The 19,296-nt window shown below is 42.1% G+C and overlaps 1 protein-coding gene and 1 long non-coding RNA gene across 4 annotated transcripts in view; one reads left to right on the top strand and one right to left on the bottom strand.

Moving 5' to 3' along the window:
• Nucleotides 1-19,296, top strand: part of LOC149870429 (uncharacterized) — a 98,397-nt gene that overhangs the window by 19,168 nt on the left and 59,933 nt on the right. The gene's annotated exons all lie outside the window — the stretch shown is intronic.
• MFAP3L (microfibril associated protein 3 like) overlaps nt 13,371-19,296 on the bottom strand; it is a 56,860-nt gene continuing 50,934 nt past the window's right edge. Inside the window, exon 3 of the mRNA XM_090036200.1 lies at nt 13,371-18,166. Within this exon, the coding sequence (XP_089892326.1) occupies nt 17,304-18,166 (863 nt within the window). The 3' untranslated portion in view covers nt 13,371-17,303. The remainder of the gene's footprint in view (nt 18,167-19,296) is intronic.

The raw sequence follows: 19,296 nt of genomic DNA, 5'->3' as shown, positions 1-19,296 counted from the left end.
AGGCTGGAAGCCAGAACAGGTTGTTGTGGGATTGCTGCTGCAGGACTTCATGTGATTGTTGGGTTGCAGTGCCTGGGAGAGGTTTGAACATGCTGCAGGCTGGGTTGAGCTAAGAGACTGGTTTACTTTCTAAGATCAGCCTGGACAGTTGCTGGGGATTTTCAATGTACATGGTCACTTTATGGGCTTGAGATGCTCTGAGGTTGACTTTAAGGAGCAGTGTAGACAAGTTAATATGTGGGAAGCACAACACAGCAAGCTCATTCCCTGGCTGAGATACTGCCATGTTTAGTTTGGCCTATTCTCAGGTTGCAGGTTGGCAGACTGAATTCTATGCCAGGTATTTTTGTATTTTGAAAGTTTTAATTTAAGTAATAAACGTGCAAGATACAGAAAAGTATATTCTCCTTAATTATATTCATTTCAACTTGAAAATTCATAGCTATTTTGGTACAAGGTCCCCCCCCCCCACCCCGTGTAAACTCCCGATCTCCACCCTAGAGTCCTTAAGGAATTGGCCGAGGTCATTGCAGGACCCCTGGCACGGCTCTATGAGCACTTGTGGTGCTCTGGTGTGGTCTCAGAGGACTGGAAGAGGGCCAACATGGTTCCAATCTTCAAAAAGGGGAGGAAGGAGGACCCAGGAAACTATAGGCCAGTCAGTCTTACCTCGATCCTGGGCAAGCTGTTTGAGAAAATTATGCTGGCATACATCCATGAGGGGCCAGCTGGGGACTGGATGCTTAGGGGCAACCAACATGGGTTCATCAGTGGCAGGTCCTGTCAGACCAACCTGGTGGCCTTCTATGATCAGGTTACCAGATCATTAGATGGAGGGGTAGCAGTGGACATAGTCTTCCTGGACTTCTGGAAGGCATTCGACACTGTCTCTCACCCTGTTCTCATTAAGAAACTGGGGTACTGTGATGTTGACGCCCACACAGTCAATTGGGTCGCCAACTGGCTGGAGGGCCGCACCCAGAGGGTGGTAGTGGATGGGTCCTTCTCAACCTGGAAGGACGTGTGCAGTGGGGTTCTGCAGGGCTCGGTCCTTGGACCCACGTTGTTCAACATAGTTTCATAGTTTCTAGGGTCGGAAGAGACCTGAGCAGATCATCTAGTCCAACCCCCTGCCATGGCAGGAAAGAATACTGGGGTCAAATGACCCCAGCAAGATGTTCATCTAACCTCCTCTTAAACACCCCCAGGTAGGATCCACCACTACTTCTCTTGGAAGCCGGTTCCAGACCCTAGCCACCCTGACTGTGAAGTAGAGCCTCCTGATATCTAACCTAAACCTACCCTCTGCCAGCTTGTGACCGTTATTCCTGGTCACTCCTGGCGGTGCTCAGGGGAACAGTGACTCTCCCAATGCCTGCTGATCCCCCCTGACTAGTTTATAACAGGCCACAAGATCCCCCCTCAGCCTTCTCTTTTGGAGGCTGAACAGGTTCAGGTCCCGCAGCCTGTCCTCATAGGGCCTGCCCTGTTGTCCCCTGATCATATGAGTGGCCCTCCTCTGGACCCTCTTCATGCTGACCACATCCCTCTTGAAGTGTGGTGCCCAGAACTGGACGCAATACTCCAGCTGCGGCCTGACCAATGCCGCATCGAGAGAGAGGATCACCTCTTTGGACCTGCTCGAGATGCATCTGTGGATGCATGCCAAGGTGCGGTTGGCCTTCCTGACTGCCTCTCCACACTGCCGGCCCGTGTTCATCTTGGAGTCAATGATGACCCCCAGATCCCTTTCCGCCTCCGTGCTGACAAGAGGGGAGTTCCCCAACCTGTAGGTATGGTGCTGGTTGTTCCTCCCGAGGTGCATCACCTTGCACTTGTCTGTGTTGAAACCCATCCTATTCTCGTCTGCCCACCCTTGTAACCTGTCTAGGTCTGATTGTAGCCTGTTGCAGCCTTTCAGTGTGCCCACGTCCCCCCACATCTTAGTGTCATCAGCAAATTTGAACAGGGTGCTTTTTACCCCCTCATCCAAATCGCTGATGAAGATGTTGAACAGTGCGGGCCCGAGGACCGAGCCCTGCGGAACCCCACTGCCCACGTCCTTCCAGGTTGAGAAGGACCCATCCACTACCACCCTCTGGGTGCGGCCCTCCAGCCAGTTGGCAACCCATTTGAGTGTGTGGGTGTCTACACCACAGCCCCCCAGTTTCTTAATGAGAACAGGGTGAGAGACAGTGTCAAAAGCCTTCCGGAAGTCCAGGAAGTTTATATCCACTGCTACCCCTGCATCTAATGATCTGGTGATCTGATCGTAAAAGGCCACCAGGTTTGGTCTGACAGGACCTGCCACTGATGAACCCATGTTGGTTGCCCCTAAGCATGCAGTCCCCTGCTGGCCCCTCCTGGATGTGTGCCAGCATAATTTTCTTGAACAGCTTCCCTAGGATCGAGGTAAGACTAACTGGCCTATAGTTTCCCAGGTCCTCCTTGCTGCCTTTTTTGAAGATGGGGACCACGTTGGCCCTCTTCCAGTCCTCCAATACCTCACCAGAGCACCACGAGTGCTCGTAAAGCTGTGCCAGGGGACTTGCAATGACCTCGGCCAGTTCCTTTAGAACTCTAGGGTGGAGATCATCCAGGCCGGCTGACTTGAATACGTCCAACCCCTCCAGAAGCTCCCTAACTAAATCCTCGCTAACCCATGGCCCAGCGATTTGGACAAGGGGGTAAAAAGCACCCTGTTCAAATTTGCTGATGACACTAAGATGTGGGGGGAAGTGGGCACACTAGAAGGTAGCATCAGGCTTCAGTCAGACCTAGACAGGCTAGAAGGGTGGGCGGATGTGAATAGGATGGGATTCAACACAGACAAGTGCAAAGTGATGCACCTGGGGAGGAACAACTGGCACCATACCTACAGGTTGGGGAACACCCCTCTTGTCAGCACGGAGGCGGAAAAGGATCTTGGAGTCATCATTGACTCCAAGATGAACATGGGCCGGCAGTGTGGGGAGGCAGTCAGGAAGGCCAACTGTACCTTGTCTTGCATCCACAGATGCATCTCAAGCAGGTCCAAAGAGGTGATCCTCCCCCTTGATGCGGCACTGGTCAGGCTGCAGCTGGAGTACTGCGTCCAGTTCTGGGCACCACACTTCAAGAGGGATGTGGTCAGCATGAAGAGGGTCCAGAGGAGGGCCACTCATATGATCAGGGGACAACAGGGCAGGCCCTACAAGGAGAGGCTACGGGACCTGAACCTGTTCAGCCTCCACAAGAGAAGGCTGAGGGGGGATCTTGTGGTCTGTTACAAACTAGTCAGGGGGGATCAGCGGGCATTGGGGGAGTCCCTGTTCCCCTGAGCACTGCCAGGAGTGACCAGGAATAACGGTCACAAGCTGGCAGAGGGTAGATTTAGGCTAGATATCAGGAGGCGCTACTTCACGGTCAGGGCGGCTAGGATCTGGAACCAACTTCTGAGAGAGGTGGTCCTGGCTTCTACCCTGGGGGTGTTTAAGAGGAGGTTAGATGAACATCTTGCTGGGGTTGTTTGCCCCCAGTATTGTTTCCTGCCATGGCGGGGGGTTGGACTAGATGATCTACTCGGGTCCCTTCCAACCCTAGAAACTATGAAACTATAAACATAATGAAACAGAAACATAATCTATTAGTCACCTGTATATTAAAGTCATGTAAGAATATGATGAAACAAACAGATCATAATACAATATTAATAGGTGAAAAAATCATTCAGGACCAACAGGGCCAGCAAATATGACACAGTCCCTGACATACCAGGAGGCTTTATCTAATGAGTGTAAATAAAACTCACAAGGCATTAGAAAATGCAGTGCTTTGTTCTGAAGATTCAGCATTCCCATTCTAACCACATATCCATAATCATAAGTCATTCATGACAGAAACCAATGATCTTACTTTTCTGACAGCTTTTGTTCACTGTTCTGCAGAGCTGCTTTCTATCTTCCCTCAAGGGAGTATTTAGAGGTTTAAGCTCCCTCTCTTTGCTTGTTTATTATGTACAGTACCATTCATTTGCAAAGTGACCACAGTGCCAAGTTCCAGCTTGGCACTTGTGGAACATTTTCTTTTCAGTCCCTTGAGAATAGTGCTTCAGCCTCCTGGGGGACTTAGAATTCCCAGCAGTCCCTGCTGAAGTAGGCAAAGATGTTGTCGGTGTCTGTTACTATGGCTACAATAGGCAAAAAGAAAATTGTTTACAATGCCCTTTCCAAGAAAGAAAACGAAGAAATCCCCCTTGTGTTTTCTCCTTGTAGTTAATATTGGCATTGGATTGAATCATATGTCTTATTTACTTAATAGCTCGCAAGACATTGATTTTCAGTTTCCTTTCTTAAAAAATTGCTTCTTTTGGGATACACAGAAAACAAAACCAACCAATCAAAACCTCGCTTCAACTTTGCAGTGTGAGACCCTGGGGGCTTGGATGAATGTGCACACGTTTCTGTATATGGTAGGAATTTTGATTATTTTGGAGTTAATGAGAGTCTATAAATATTATTGGGCTTCAGCTGACTATTGTTACAGACAAAAAAAAAATTACAGTGTTGCAGTCTATGGCAAATTTCTTATCTAGCAAAATTTCCTTTGGTGATGGTATCCCATACTATATCGTCTCATGAAAGATTAAGTTATTCTGCTTCAAGTTAAGTAACCATTTGCAATTGACTATATGGTAGCATACATCAGTATCAAGACAACGGGGCTCTTTCACAAAATGGAAATCACCAGGATATTTTCTGTTTAAAAACACAATTTAGTTAATCAAAGGCACCTGTCAGCTTTTTGTCAATATTGCCAATTGATAAGCATGGAACACAATTCATGCTGTTACCTGGAGACAAGATGAGGACAATTGCTGTCATTGAGAAAACATGTAAGGGGTCTCTGAGTTTGTTGTGTAGCCAGTGAATAGCAAATACAGAAAAGGTCTTAAAATTACTATGTGGAGATAATATTGTGATTAAATGTGGGAGTTTATTCCTCAGATTTCACAGTTAAAATACCTGAAAATTTCAAATATTAAACTGATGTTATAATAAATTGATGAGTTAGCATACTCGTGAATGTATTGTTCTGCAGCCCATCTTCTGAACATCATAATTTTACAGTATACCATTGTGCTCTAGCTTATGGACCCACCATAGAAAATGAAAGCAGGCAAACTGGCACCACAGGGCACTTTTACATGTGCTCCAGTGCATTCAGATTAGAATGCGTTGGAGAAGATTCAGTTAATCTAATCAGGACATGCCAGCGTGCTGCAGTATATCATGTATTTAGTGTCCCTGCATTTCAAAATGGCAGCGGGGCACTTTAACTAAAGCTTGTTTGACGAGCTTTGGTTAAAACACCCCGCCACCATTTTGAAATGCGGGATGCTGAATACATGAAATGCTGTGGGTATTTTAATTAAAGCGGCTCTTGAGAGACATTCTAATTACCCCCCACCTCACATCCCCAACACAGGAGCATATGTACAGACACCTGTAGGGAATAACTGGTTCAGAGAGGCATAAGCTTTCGTTAGGCTACAACTTACTTCATCAGATGTTACAAATGGACTTGCAGCTCCCTCTCTCTATCATAGAAACAAAGAACCAAAGCACAGGTCATCACAGGCTGAGCAATATTTGTCTAAACAGAGACCTTAAATCAAATTAACTTTAGTGAGTTCCTCTTAAAGAGCCATGAATATATGCACAACATTTTAAAAAAATCTATTATTTAGTATCTTAGGTCACAGTAAGTAACTCTTTGGAACAGAGAGCATCACCAATTCACAATGAGTTCTCTTTGTTTGTCTGGACACATTCCCAGTTATTCTGCTTTTAGCAGTCCTCTAGCTACTATCCCACACTGCACTGGTTTACACTTGAATTGGTCTGTCTGCCTCTGTGAGCCCTGCACTACTCCAGGGTCATCTCGACTGGATCTTGGTTCTTCATCTTAATGGCAGCAGGCACTGCTTCTGTATGGCCCTCCTCAAATGCCTAGGAGTTGGTTGCTCTATTTGGTAGCAATTGATGAATCACTGACATGCAAATGTCTGCAAGATACTATCACAGCAAATGAATTTATTCCCAGTGGCAAGTTAAAGCAAAGGAGCTCCTGAATGGAAGTACCTGAATATAAAGGAGCAGACAAGAAAGAATCTCTGGTAATGCAGCCACTAGCTGCACATGTTAGAAGAAAATTTAGTGTATTTTTCCATGTGATACTATTGCTAAATCTGAAAATGATCTGAAACATGTTAGGTAGCATAGTTAACACATAATAGCAGGATAGCTTGTCTGGCATAGAAAAACCCACAGAAAGCAACCATAACCCCTTCTATACCCTGTATTCACATCAGACTGTATTATTCAGCAGATCTGCAAGTTACTTACAGAGATAATTGTGTAATATGTAGTAACTTCTCCATTTCCTGCCCCTCCACCTCTTTATTTCCATATCACTGAAACATTCCTCTGACTGGAAAGGCACATGCATCAGCCTGTTTGTATTAATAACTGCCAGATCACTATGTCCTGCATGCTGCCTGACATGAAAGCAAAAAAGGAGCTGGCAAACTTAATGGATGCCAGGATTGGAATTATGTGAGTTTCTTAATTTGACTTTCAGATCCGAATTCCTGTTGTTTTCAGTAGGCACCCACCCAAGGGTGGAGCAGCTGAACGTTGCACCACGAGACATCTGTTCAGAATGCTGAACAGTTCAATCAGACAAGCACGGAGGCAGTGATTAGCAAGAAAAATAACTTACATTGGGATTAACAAGTTGTGTGCCTGTATTTCAGTTCAGTACAGTCAAATAGCTGCACCAAGAGCCAGCACACCAATCAAATGAAACATCCCAACGTACTCGTGCCCACAAGCCTGTTTTCAATCGAGACGATCTGCACACACGTGCACCGGTAACACAATATCATGGTATCCTCTGTAGAGCAGTGGTTCTCAACCCTTTTTGTACCAGGACCCATTTGTAAACATCAATGGCCAGTCCCGACCCAGTACCCCTTCCCCTTGACCTGTGGCCCCCTGCCCCCAGACCCCAGCTCTCCAATGTGTGGGGCAGGGGGTGGATGTGTGGGGTAGGGAGAGTATGTGTGGGGCAAGGGAGAGCCCAAACAGCCCCCCTAACAGCCTGCAAGGGAAAAGCCGTGGTTTCCTATGTTTTTTTTTTCTCCTTTAAAGGGGTATCCATTTTTTAAGCTTGTTTGTGACCCTTTCATATATTCTTGTGGCCCACTTTTGGGTTGTGACCCATGGATTGAGAAACACTGCTCTAGAGGACCTGCTAAATGGCTGCTCTACAGCAACTAAATTGCATCTTCCACAGCAGCCAAGTAGAGCACTATACAGTTTAGGTTTGGAGCTTGAAACATGGCCTTTGCATTCCTTCAGTTCTAGACTGGTTGCATGCTGGAAGCCATTCCTGGCTGAAGAGAGGAACCTGGATGATGCTTTAATTAACCCCAGCTGCCACATATCCCATGAGGATGTAATGGCAGCTGGGAATCACTGGGAATAGGGAAAAACCAACTGACAGCTGTGGGGCAATAGGGAGGTGGATAGAAGCCAAGGCTGCTGCACATCACTAGAAAATCCCTATATGCTGAGAAGATATGACTGGGCCTAGATAAGGCATTTGAGTGCTGTTACTGTGGTGCATCCACTTAAATAAAAAGTTAAGGTACTCCCTATCACCTCCTGTTTCCCTAAAAACAATGCTCCAAGTTTTCTTCTCTGTGGTTCCTTTGCAGAATTGGTGGACTGTAGGAGTCTCATGTCAGCCTTGGTGTGGCACCATAACATGTGGCTGGCAGATATAATACTGAATTGTAGCATCAGACACTGGGGATATTTCTAGTGTTGATATAGCTCTCTGTAAAGCCTGGAAACATGGAAGATGGTATTAACTTAAGTATATTACAAGCTCTAAATAGCAGCTAGTGGTTTTATGCAGGTTGCACATGAATAACAGAGGTTTGGATTATCTTACTTCACTCTAGGCTAATATATGGTATTAAATAGTGAATTTGCATGCAAGGGAGATTACATGGGAATAATGACATTTCTAAATGTATTTCAAAGCAACATTTTTATTCAGCAACTGATTATTGTCATTTTACTACACATTTGTGCAAAATTGAAGTTTCTCATTAAATAAGTGGAGAGAAATGGACCCTGTTAAGATAGAGAAATGCTACCTGGATATCTAGCATTTCATTCAAAATTGCTTATGTATTTTGAAAAGCATTTATGCTGTATTTGAACTGATACTTGTTTATATAACACCACACAGGTATTTTAGATAGGCTCCCACAGTGAGGAGGTTACATTTAAGGTAAACTACACATCACATAGACCTTTCTTGGTCTGTTCTAACACTTGTATATTGGCCTTCAGTTATTTCTATCAGCAAAGAAAAGTCAGGCAAAAGAAGCACAGTCTCTTCAGGACAGTGACTGTCATAAGGAGTAAATCAGTAGGACATTTCTTAAAAGTGCAGGAAAAAAAAGAAATGAACATATAATCTTTACAATCCCATAAGCAGCTGAGGACACTTATTTCCCTTCTGTGTTGAAAATTATGTTTTAGCCTAACCTTACTTATCTTGTCAATGCTTTCCTGCCAAAGTAGCCCACTTCAGAGTATTGATCAGCTCCTTTTATAGGCAGTGCTCTGGGATTGCTAATATCGATCTGGCTCTTTTATAGGCAACTTCCAGAGAATGGAGAATATACACCTATATAATTACAAATTAGTTGTACAGCTGGTTCCATGATTCTGCCCAAAGGCCTTTCTGACTTATTCTAAAAGGAATAATGCCCGGGACATTCCTCCAGATGAAGTGATGCTTGGAGGAAAACAAAAGTTGTTGGACAAACAAAAATATAAAAAGGGATGACAGGGTATCAAAAACAGAATGCAGAATGACATGAGCAAGTAGAAAAAAAGAAATGTAAGTTTCCTTCAACTTCATATCTATTGAACACACACAAAAAATTCCTTAAGAGATTCCAGTTAATGAAGAATATTTCCCTGGGGCATGGTAGATGGAGAGGATCTTTCACCATTTGCTTTAAAGAGCTGCAGTCTTTTAAACAGAATAAGTCACTATATCAAGAATTCTCTTCCCTCTTCTGGATTACCCTGACAAAAGAGTTGGTCAAAATTCTTCCATGTTACAATTAATTTTTTTTGTAAAAACACCTCAAACGGTGATAATCCTCTAAATCTTTCTTGTCATTAAAACAGAGACATAACTGCCCTGGGCAGTGGCAGCGTATGGTGCAAGAACAACAGCCAGAGGTTCCCTGCTGCAGGGAAAGATGTCACCTCCTTGTTTTGCCATGGTTGCATGTAGCATTTAAACATCAAATTTCGACAACAGTAAAGGGATGTGACACCTCCCCCCTGCAGGAGCAAACTTCTGGCTTTTGCTCCTACACAGCATATCATTGCTGCTGCTCTGCCTTTGCCATTGCTGGAACTAGAGTAGGGAAGGCTTTAGGGGAGGAAGAGGGTCATGGGACAGCAGCCTGGAGGGTGAGGGCCCCCTTGCACAGCTCCATTCTGGCATACGCCCTCCTTAGGCAGGCCTGGGGCTCATGCCCCACTCATCCATCCATTGTGGTGGTGCACTAAAAGGAGAAGTAAAAACTTGGAGATTTTACAATAGAAGTTTTACTGCTTTTTAAATAGCTCAGTGCTCAACTGCTGCCTTCACGTAAGTGCTAAGTAAAAACAGCGGAAGGAGAAAAAATTCTACACAGGCAGATTCCACATCGTGCTCCCTAATGAGCAAGCTTCCATTTCTGACGCTCTTTCAGGTTCCTTGAAGCCTTCTGCTGCTCACTTTACGTAAGGGTTAGCACAACACAAAACTCCTGAAAATCTGTTCAGCCTTTCTTAAATTATAAGCGAGGTAGAAGAGATTCTGTTTGATTATTTTTCAGTAATATTGCCTTGCCTGTAGTATATACATTCCTCTTAGGAAACAGTTCTGTGCAGACCAAACTTACTGTATTTACTTGAATAGAAGACGAGCCCCTGCCCCCAAATAGCCTGGGGGGGAAAGCTCCTTGTCTTATATTCAAATACGAATTGGAGGGGGCAGCAGGGGGCTGTTGCAGCTCTGACTCTGGCACTGAGCCGGGGTTGGGGCAGAGTCAGACCCACAGCAGCTTCCAGCTCCCCCTCTGCTTCCCCTCTGCAGCTTTTGCACCCATGTTGACCCCTATCCCTGGCCCTTACTGTCAAGTGCAACTTCGCTCTGGGTGGCCTGGGATCTCTCCTAGGCAAGGAGCACATGGAAACTCCTTCGCCTGTTCAGCCAACTAGCAGCACTAACACTAGTGCATTGCCTTCCTGGCCAGTCAGCAGTGCTAACACTGCTACATGTCCAGACAAGGGCTGAGCTTCCATGTGAGGTGCTCTGGGTTGGAGCAGTATCTGACAGTAAGTGGGGGAGGGGAAGAGGCAGAAACTATAGGGAGCAGGGGGGAAGGGACAGAGACTGGGGGAAGTTGCGAGGAAGAGGGAGAGACTGGAGGGAGTAGGGAGAAGGGCAGAGGCCGTGGAGGGGGGCAGGTGGCAGGGGCACAGGAAGACAGAAACAGGTGGGGCAGAGAGCAAGGGGACCACCTGACCACCCCCTCTTCCCTAGCCACTGCTTTCCTTGCAATAGCAGTGCAAGGGGGGTGGGATTCAAGACTCCCACCAATAATAAGATTCTGTATCTGAAAAATGTATATTTTCAAATATAGAATCTAATTATTGGCAGGGTTGTCTTATGTTGAAAGTCTTCTTATATTTGAGTAAATACAGTAATAGTTCAAAGGCTTCTATTCCCAAGGTGGAAGAAAGCTACAGAAAGGCATATTTGTGTGACAAATGTGCTTAATCTTAAAAATACTGTTTTTTTTTTTTATTTGAAGGGTAAGCAGGAGCTAAAAAGCAAATCTGCTAAATTTATAGAGGGATGGTTAAGATGTTTGAGTGTTGCTTTCCTTTGGTAGAGATGGAAATAAAAGAGTATTTTTCTGCTTATACAGTTTTCCTTTATTAGGTATGATATCATTACCCTGTTGATTTAATATTTTTTGCTATGGAAAATATTTTTTATATTGTTTTAAAGACTATAATTGGAATTAATCAATTTACTGCCTCATGCACGATGCACTGGATTTGTGGCTTCAGCTCTTGGCATAACAATATAGCTCAATATGAGTCCTGGAACCAGAGTTAAATATAATCCACAAGCACTAGAACCTTTTATAGCATGAAAGACAGTCCATTTATAAGACTGTGAAAGGCAAACCCAGGACAGCAATATTTTCTATAGAGTTGTCTTGACTTACGTAATGCTCAGTACACCTGCTAAAGCTCATTCACTATTTTGCCAGCAAAGCTATGTAGCATAGGCCAGGCCGTAGTGGGATAATAAATGTGATTCTAGTAGACAAAAACACTATGAATTGGCATTATGGTATTCTTTCTTTTGGGCTTGTTGTATGTTTGTGACTTTCTTACTTAATTTTATCCACACCCACATAAAATGTAGATTTCTACTGTCCAGCACTACAAAATATTTTTTTTTCTGACTGGCCATCCTGTAAATAGTATGGGCAGGCTCAAGAACAACACTTCCATTTGCGTTCCTATCGCTGCTTTCTCTCTGATCGTTGGTGGCCTGCTAGTTTGGCAGCAGCAGTGGCTTGGAGGGTTAAGTCTGTTAATGCCTTGAATACCCTTTGAGACTAATAGGAGAAAGTTACAGAGTGATGAACCTATGCTTCCTGTGGACCCCTTATCCCCTCCATATTTACAGTCACACAGACCTAAATAAGCAGAATAGGAATGAAAAAAGAGGATTATTCTGACTGTCTTCAGCTTCTGTTTCTTTCTGGTCCTCTGCAGCTGGCCACAGGCCACTGGATCAGAGTTTAGAAACAACTGCAACGCTCTTGGAAGACTGAGGGAGTGTGCTATATAGAACAGAGTGGACATCAGAAGAAAATCTAATCTTAGGTAGAGATAATGTCAGATAGGGTGCATCTACACAAGACGCTGTGTCACTGTAGTGACAAGCTACAGCAACATAGCATTAGCAGGCGCAACCTGTGATGCTGACGCTACTGCACAGTAGTAATCAGTTACTGTGCAGTTGCTTGTTGCTACTGCGTAGTAGGGTTGGAAATGACTTGTGCGCTGCCAGGCAGTTAAATAAGCAGTAACGGCAGTTACTTCACAGTCATTTAGTACTTGCTAAAGCAAGTATTAAATGGCTGCACAGTAACAAGTATACAGTTAGGGGCACATGTAGATGCGCCCAGCAAGAACAAACTTGAATTGCTAGAGTGCTAAGCTAGACTCAGTTTGGGTCCAAGTTCTGAATATCAACAACTACAACCCTTTCCCCACTGCTCCAGAAAGTAAAATTTCCCAGTTTACCTTTTTTTTTTTTGAAATGTCATCTTCTATGTTTCAACCATCTCTACTTACTTCCTTTTCCATAAGCATACTCATAGTGAATAAACTAAGTGATAGGGGTAAGGCTATTATCAGGGTTCAAATTACACTTTGACTCTGGCAGGGTGTGGGGGGGCAGTCTACAAAAAAAATTGGGCGGCCCATCACGATGCCCTAATAGAATTGGAGACCCCTCCCCCCCCGAGGTTATGATTTTCAAATCTTACAAGGGGGCTCTTGTCTCTTATGGGTGGTGGGGGACTCAGCCTGCCACCCTTCACCCCCAGCCTCCCCCTGATTTGAACCCTGGCTATTATGTATGTAGGTGTGGATACTGGGAGCATTGAATTGACTTATTTATGATCATTCAGTTGTAAGCTACAACGTGACTTAGATGTTCAGGTGTTAAATTCTATCTCATCTGCTTCAATTACAATGCAGTACTATGTGGACACGTCAACAAATATAGGGTCTACCATCAAGAGCAATATACCTGGTGAAAGGTCAGCCTGGCAGAACCTGGGCCACCCATCCAAGTACAAATTTCAAGCAAAGATAAGTGTTCAGAATGTTAATTTTAGTAATGCACCCTTCTGTTTCATCTGGGGAATGAAGGACTATTGCATAGAGAATGGACCTTCTCTTTCCTCCTGGTGAATCTTCCAACCAGTTATATGCAAGTTAAAATTCTTTGCAAGCTCTTGTACTGGATAAACAGCAGTTCTAAAAGACGCTGTCCCAGATTATAGAACTATAGGCATTGTGTGCATCTTGAATGTTAGCAGACATTCAGTGGAAGACAAGGGACATTTCAGCTTTGAAACAGAATCACATCATACTTTTTTCTGAGCAATTACTGTCATTCTGAGTGATAGTGACCCAAAACTCAGCATACTCTGTGCAAATTCTTTATTGAAACAATGATCAATTTACAAGCTGGATCACGGTTTTTGCCACTTTAGCATAAATTTCTCTTTGTGGTTTGCAGCTGTGAATTATAAAATCTTAGAATTGTAGTTGTTAAAAATCAAAATACAGCAAAATTCTGCTTCTTAACAGAACACATTCATAGTTGTCTTTTTACATTTATTGTAACATAAAACAGAAAAAATCAGAGTTGCTGAAATATAACTTAACATTTACATTAGTGCAAGCATTTTCTTTGCATCTAAGAAGCTTTAAGCAGTCCCACAAAATATGACAGGTATCTAGGAGGCTAACACTTTAAATAGTGCATTGCCAAGATTCTCTGGGTAGCAATTTTCAACCCTCTAAATTCAACACTATTAATACTTTAAAAAAAAAAAAAGATTACTCGGAATCAAGTTGTAAGTTACTTTAGCAAAGGTCAGGTGACCCTGGCTGTATATTACAGTACTTATGTGGTCAGTTCTTGACATACAGGGGTTACTTTAAAGTTACGAGTCAGTAAATTGATAAATATAGGCTAAGAAAATGGATGTGTGATGGGCAACCCTTAAAGTCAGTATCTGTCCACAATTAATCATTCATTATAACTTGTGGTTCTATAGTATCTTTAAGTATAAACTTCTATCTCTGATATCAGTAACTGTAGCTATTTGCTGATTTTTAAATAGGAATCACTGCAGAGTAGGTTTCTTCAAGACTGCTTATGTCAAAGGTAGGAAAAACATAAGCAGCAGTGTGAAAAAGGTGGGGATTCCTTATAATGAATCAAAAACAAAAGTAGCGGTGCTTAATGAGAAGATGAGAAAAATATTAAAATTTTTCTGTTCAGTATTTTTTTTAATGTCCATGCAAAACAGAAAAAATAAACGTAAGAAAATAAACCTGAGTCTGTGATGTCATGCCTGGTAGAAATGAAGTGGCAGTTCACTTTAAATATTTACAATGGTGCAATTATGTAAGATCACCAATAAGATGTTTCTAAAATTGCATTATGTGTTTAGAACTCCAAATGCGTACATCTAGGCAGGGACTTTGTCTATTTTGACTGCTGTATGGCACCAAACAAACTACTGGTGCTTACTTAGCTAACAATAAGTAAAATAGCAACATACAAAGCTATATGCTTAGGCCAAATAATAGGTAACTTATCACTCCTGTGCCTCTGAAGTCCTTTAGGTGCATGATGAAACCCATCAAGGACTCAAAAGACAATAATATAAATACTAGAAATATAATTATGGCTCCAACAAAATAGTTACTCAGTGCCAATTTTTTCTTGCACCATTAAATATGTACTGCAGAAGAAGTGCCTACTGTGAAATGATGCAAAAATCAAACAGTTTAGTTTATTTGTATTACAAGCACAAAGCCTACACAGAAGGAGATGGAAAGTTTTTAGACCTTGTTTACCACATCAGTCTTGAATGCGTGCTTGAAAACATTAATAAATGTTATGCTTATAGGTATAATACAATAGATACAAAAAGATACTGAAGATTGAGCAATGTATATGAAAATAGAGATCAAATGTATAAAATAGAATTTTTTTTTAATAAACCTACATTTCCCTCATATAAAGTTCTGTCTCACTCTGGTTAGTTCTATGCTAAATTTTATCATGCTATTAGTTTCCGCAATTTTTTTCCAGGTATACAAAGGAAAGAAAGTATTTAAACTGCAGTTACTGAATTAGCATCCAGTGGGTGAAATCCTAGCTCCATGGAGGTCAAAGGCAAAACGTATTTGACTTTCATAGGGTTTGAAATTCATATTGTATGAATACCTGGTCCAGACGATATAGGTAAGAGTAAGTTCACTATGCACTTTAAAATCTGCTGTAAGCAGACTTATTTTATTGTGGTCCAGCCCTTTGGAAAATAAAGTGTAAACTTGCTTGAAGTTACAGAATTTGTTTAGAAATTCTCTTGAAATCTATGGAATTATTTATTAACAATATAAACCAGAATGCAGGCACTTTGATTGTAATGGGAACTGCATTCTGCTAGGCCTTTTATAAACACATGGTATGCCATAATCCCGGGCTGTCCAATTGGTGACCCACAGGCCGCATACAATCTACAGGCCTCTGCAGTTACCTCTCCCACTGCCGTGCTGCAGAGTTTGAAAGGGGCAGGAATCCAGGGGAGCCTATTGAAGTTGGACAGCCCTGCCATGACCCCTACAATCTTGGGAAGTTTACAGTCTTGAAAGGTTAAATTTTCCCAAATATATAATGGCACTCTGTTGTGAAAGAAAGCACATTTACAACACTGTTCTTCCTTAGGAAAATTAAGCTGAAGAATAGGCAAGTCTATTTAAAATGCAAAACTATTTGTTATTAATTGTTACATAATTAGGAAAAAATCAAGATGCCTCTGTTGTGTAAGTAATTAAGGCAAATTAAGAGAAGTCAGTGCAAATTTCTACCCTTGCTTTACAATGCGTCTCCTCTTTCTTTGCCAAAAGAAGTCTAAAAACAGAACAGAAAGGAAAAAGATGAGACCATTAAAGAAAGATGTACTTTGTAGTGAACAAATTACTAAGTATATTTCAATCTTGTGGGTCAGGATAACCCCTTTCTAGCTCACACATGTCTTTTTTTCTGTACAGTATGTTCTAGATTTGTTTCAATTCACTGTAATTCATTTTAAATTCAGTTTTTAAAAGGACTGTACTCTGGCAAAGTTCTGTTTTGCAAATGCAAATGTTTCCATTTAGATGTCAAATTACCTGAGTGGTAAGGGCAATTGAGACATCTGTATGCATCCTCAAACACTGGACTTCATTAAAAGAATTTGGCCTTGTATTTATTTATTTTTCCCACATAGACAACCTGGGTGATTCAATGCAGAGATTAGGATTTGTTTGCATATTTTACAATTGGTGGTGGGTGCAAGACTTAGCCATCTTGATGCATCTCTGTGGGTTTTAACAGGAACATATGCAGACAAAGTACAGACAGTGCTCAACTCTCTGTTCATTATTATTAATTTCTAATGGCTGCAACTGCAGTGACCTTATTTGCCCTCAGTTTCTTATACAGTGAATGTATTTGAGCTCCAGACCAAAGACAGGTTTTATTACCAAGTAAGCAGAATAGGATAACAAGATTTGCATATCCAAAAATCTCTTTCAGTATAAGCTTCTGAGAACGTGAACATATGGCTAAGTAAATGGGGGGAAAAAAAGCCAGAACTTCACACAACATTTTACTGTAGCTTTCTGGCAGAAATTAAGTGCTTCCCCTTCTGTATAAACAAATTTAATGTTTACTCTCTGTGTGAGTGAGCACTTGTTGGCATCTCCATTCCAAGGAGGAGGGAGAACTATTTCCCCGGGGTCTAAATGTAAATGGCTTGGTCTCAAATTAAGTGGACATATTTAATTTTCTTTAATAGCTTCCTCATTCACAACACAGCTCAGCAAAGATGTTTGGTAAAATGGGATCTGCTAGCATATTATTTGGCTAAGGAGTGCTGGCTCTTGGACAAGATCTCAAATTATGGGACCAGTTTCACAGAAATGCAACAGATAAAAAGGAGAAGGGAAGAGAAAAATGAAAATCAGCTTTCTGTTTAGTAAGTTCAAGTGTTTTACATTAAAACACTACAAATGACTTCCAGGGGTCACTATAGGTGACCCAACCTAGAAATAGCTGAGGTAAACACTTCTGAAAAAAAATCCTAAACCAAAGAGAGCAATTAATATTAATATAATAGCAATTACTCTGTCATAAATCATGGTAAACTTAACTCAAACTGAGAAGAAAGTGCCAAATAATCCACATACATGCTTTTACAATGATAGTCTCCAGGTAAGGCTTAGCGGCAGGTACAATATCTATTTTTAAAGACGCACCTGATTTTTCTTGCTATGCATAGATTTGCAGGGTAACTATCATACATGGCTTTCATAAATAATACAGGTATTTTTGTCAGTTGCCAATACTGTCTCATTAGAGTCGAATTCAGTAGCAGGGTCAGGAAGGAGGTCTGTAGGAGTTGCTGGTATTTGAGGAATCTCTTCTTCCTTAGTTTCTATCTGCATGCTGTCTTGTGACTGGCCATCTATACAGTCCTTTTTGGACAAAGGGTGAACTGACACTTTTATCGCTATCTGCCGTGGTGGTTCATGCAGTGATGATGCATCCGAGTCAGCTGTGGGAGAGTCACTGCGCTTCAGAGCATTAGGAAGCATGTATACCTCATCTCCTACAGTGGTCTCCTGGCCTTCTGCTGTTTGCCGTACGAAGTTCTGTCCCTGCTCCTCCAAGCCCACCACCTCCATGATCTCTTCCATTATTGTCCTGCAGTTCATGATGAGAGGAGGCAGAGGAACGCTCCGGGCAAGTTCCTCAATGTAGCGAGCAAATTCCATAGTCTTGAACTGAGTTACTTTGGCAAGTTCAAGAGTTTTGGCTGAAGTTATGATTGGGATACGCTTAGCAATCTCAAAGGCTTTTTGGAGTTTTTCTGCTCCTTCCGTTCTGAAGAACTCATTGATAGCTTTCTCTGTTTTCTTCAAGTGGCTGCTCATCATACACAGCCTGGTAATATTCAAGATCATAACGATGGTAAAAGCTACAAGGCAGACAATCATGTAATAGATCCCCATATCTCCAGAGGTAAAGATGACCCTCAGAGTCACAGTGTTGTTCACACTGCCATAGATATTAGAAGCAACACATGTGTATTTACCTCTGTCTTCAAAAGATACCCTGGTAATGTTCAGTAGCCCACTGTCAAGAAACCACCATTTTCCTGAGGAAAGGATATAGAAGAATTTGATCAAAAACAATACTTGTTTATGTTGCTACCATAAAATTTTAATCATCAACTTTATCATATACCTCCATGTTTTAGGAAAAAAAGCTTAGCTCTCTTTGGGATTCCACCACAGTACAATTTGGGGTACTGTCAAGGTCAACAGTGACATAATCTCTGAAGTCAGATCTTGTTCTAAAAATGTCTCATCACCCACAATAAATTATAGTTTATATCTATCATAGCAAGGTAACCCACAATAAATTATAGTTTATATCTTGTGTAGCAAGGTAAATTATAAGCCTAATTTTGCAGAGAGCATCTTGACCATAGTGTATACCTCCTAAACTGCTGAATTTAAGGAACAATAGGAGTGAGAGAGAAGAAAGTTCTTTTAGGACTCACTAACAATGCTGTATTTCCTACAATAAGTTGTCTAGTATTTTGTAATAGTATCGTATATGGTTTTGTTTACAACACACCAAAAAGCCTGCCATGCATCTTACAGTGTAAATATATGTTGTTCCTGCCCCAAGCTTAATACATTTTAAAACATGATTTGAAAAAGGAAGTAATGAGATAGGGGTCTCATAGGTGAGAAAAGAAGAGGCCACAACAATAGGATCATGCTTTTGCTCATTAAAGACTTATGCACATCATGGGAGACCTGTTGTCTTTATGTATGAGGAAACTGTTCTGGAAGAACTTTCACGGAGATACACAATACTATTAATACCTTAGATGATTATATTTTACTGAAAGTTAAAGTACACATTTTTTGTTAGATGGCCCTAGTGTGGTTTGTTAAGTGCACAGACATACCCTCTGTACTGAAAAAATGTAGGCACATGCCTGCAGTGGCTCAGGCTAGAAGCCAAGGGGTGCTACAGCAACCCACCCTTCCCTTCCACAGTGCTGAGCTGAGGGGAGTGTGGCCAGGCCCTGGTAGGATTAGGCAGGGGTCCCCCTCCTCACTGGTCAGTGAGAAAGCCAGCAGGGATTTACATAGCATTTACTTACGCAGCAGGGAGTTACACAGGGAGCAGTTATCAACCCATCAGCAAAACAAAAATCTCTCTCATTAGTTCAAGCTCTTCTTCAACAACTTTTTCTAAGAAGGGACATTA

Source organism: Crocodylus siamensis, chromosome 2, assembly GCF_052110815.1.
Source record: "Crocodylus siamensis isolate JL-2025a chromosome 2, ASM5211081v1, whole genome shotgun sequence".
NCBI classification, from domain to species: Eukaryota; Metazoa; Chordata; order Crocodylia; family Crocodylidae; genus Crocodylus; species Crocodylus siamensis.
Note: the sequence above shows the minus strand (reverse complement) of the source record. Positions and strands in the feature narration are given on the sequence as shown.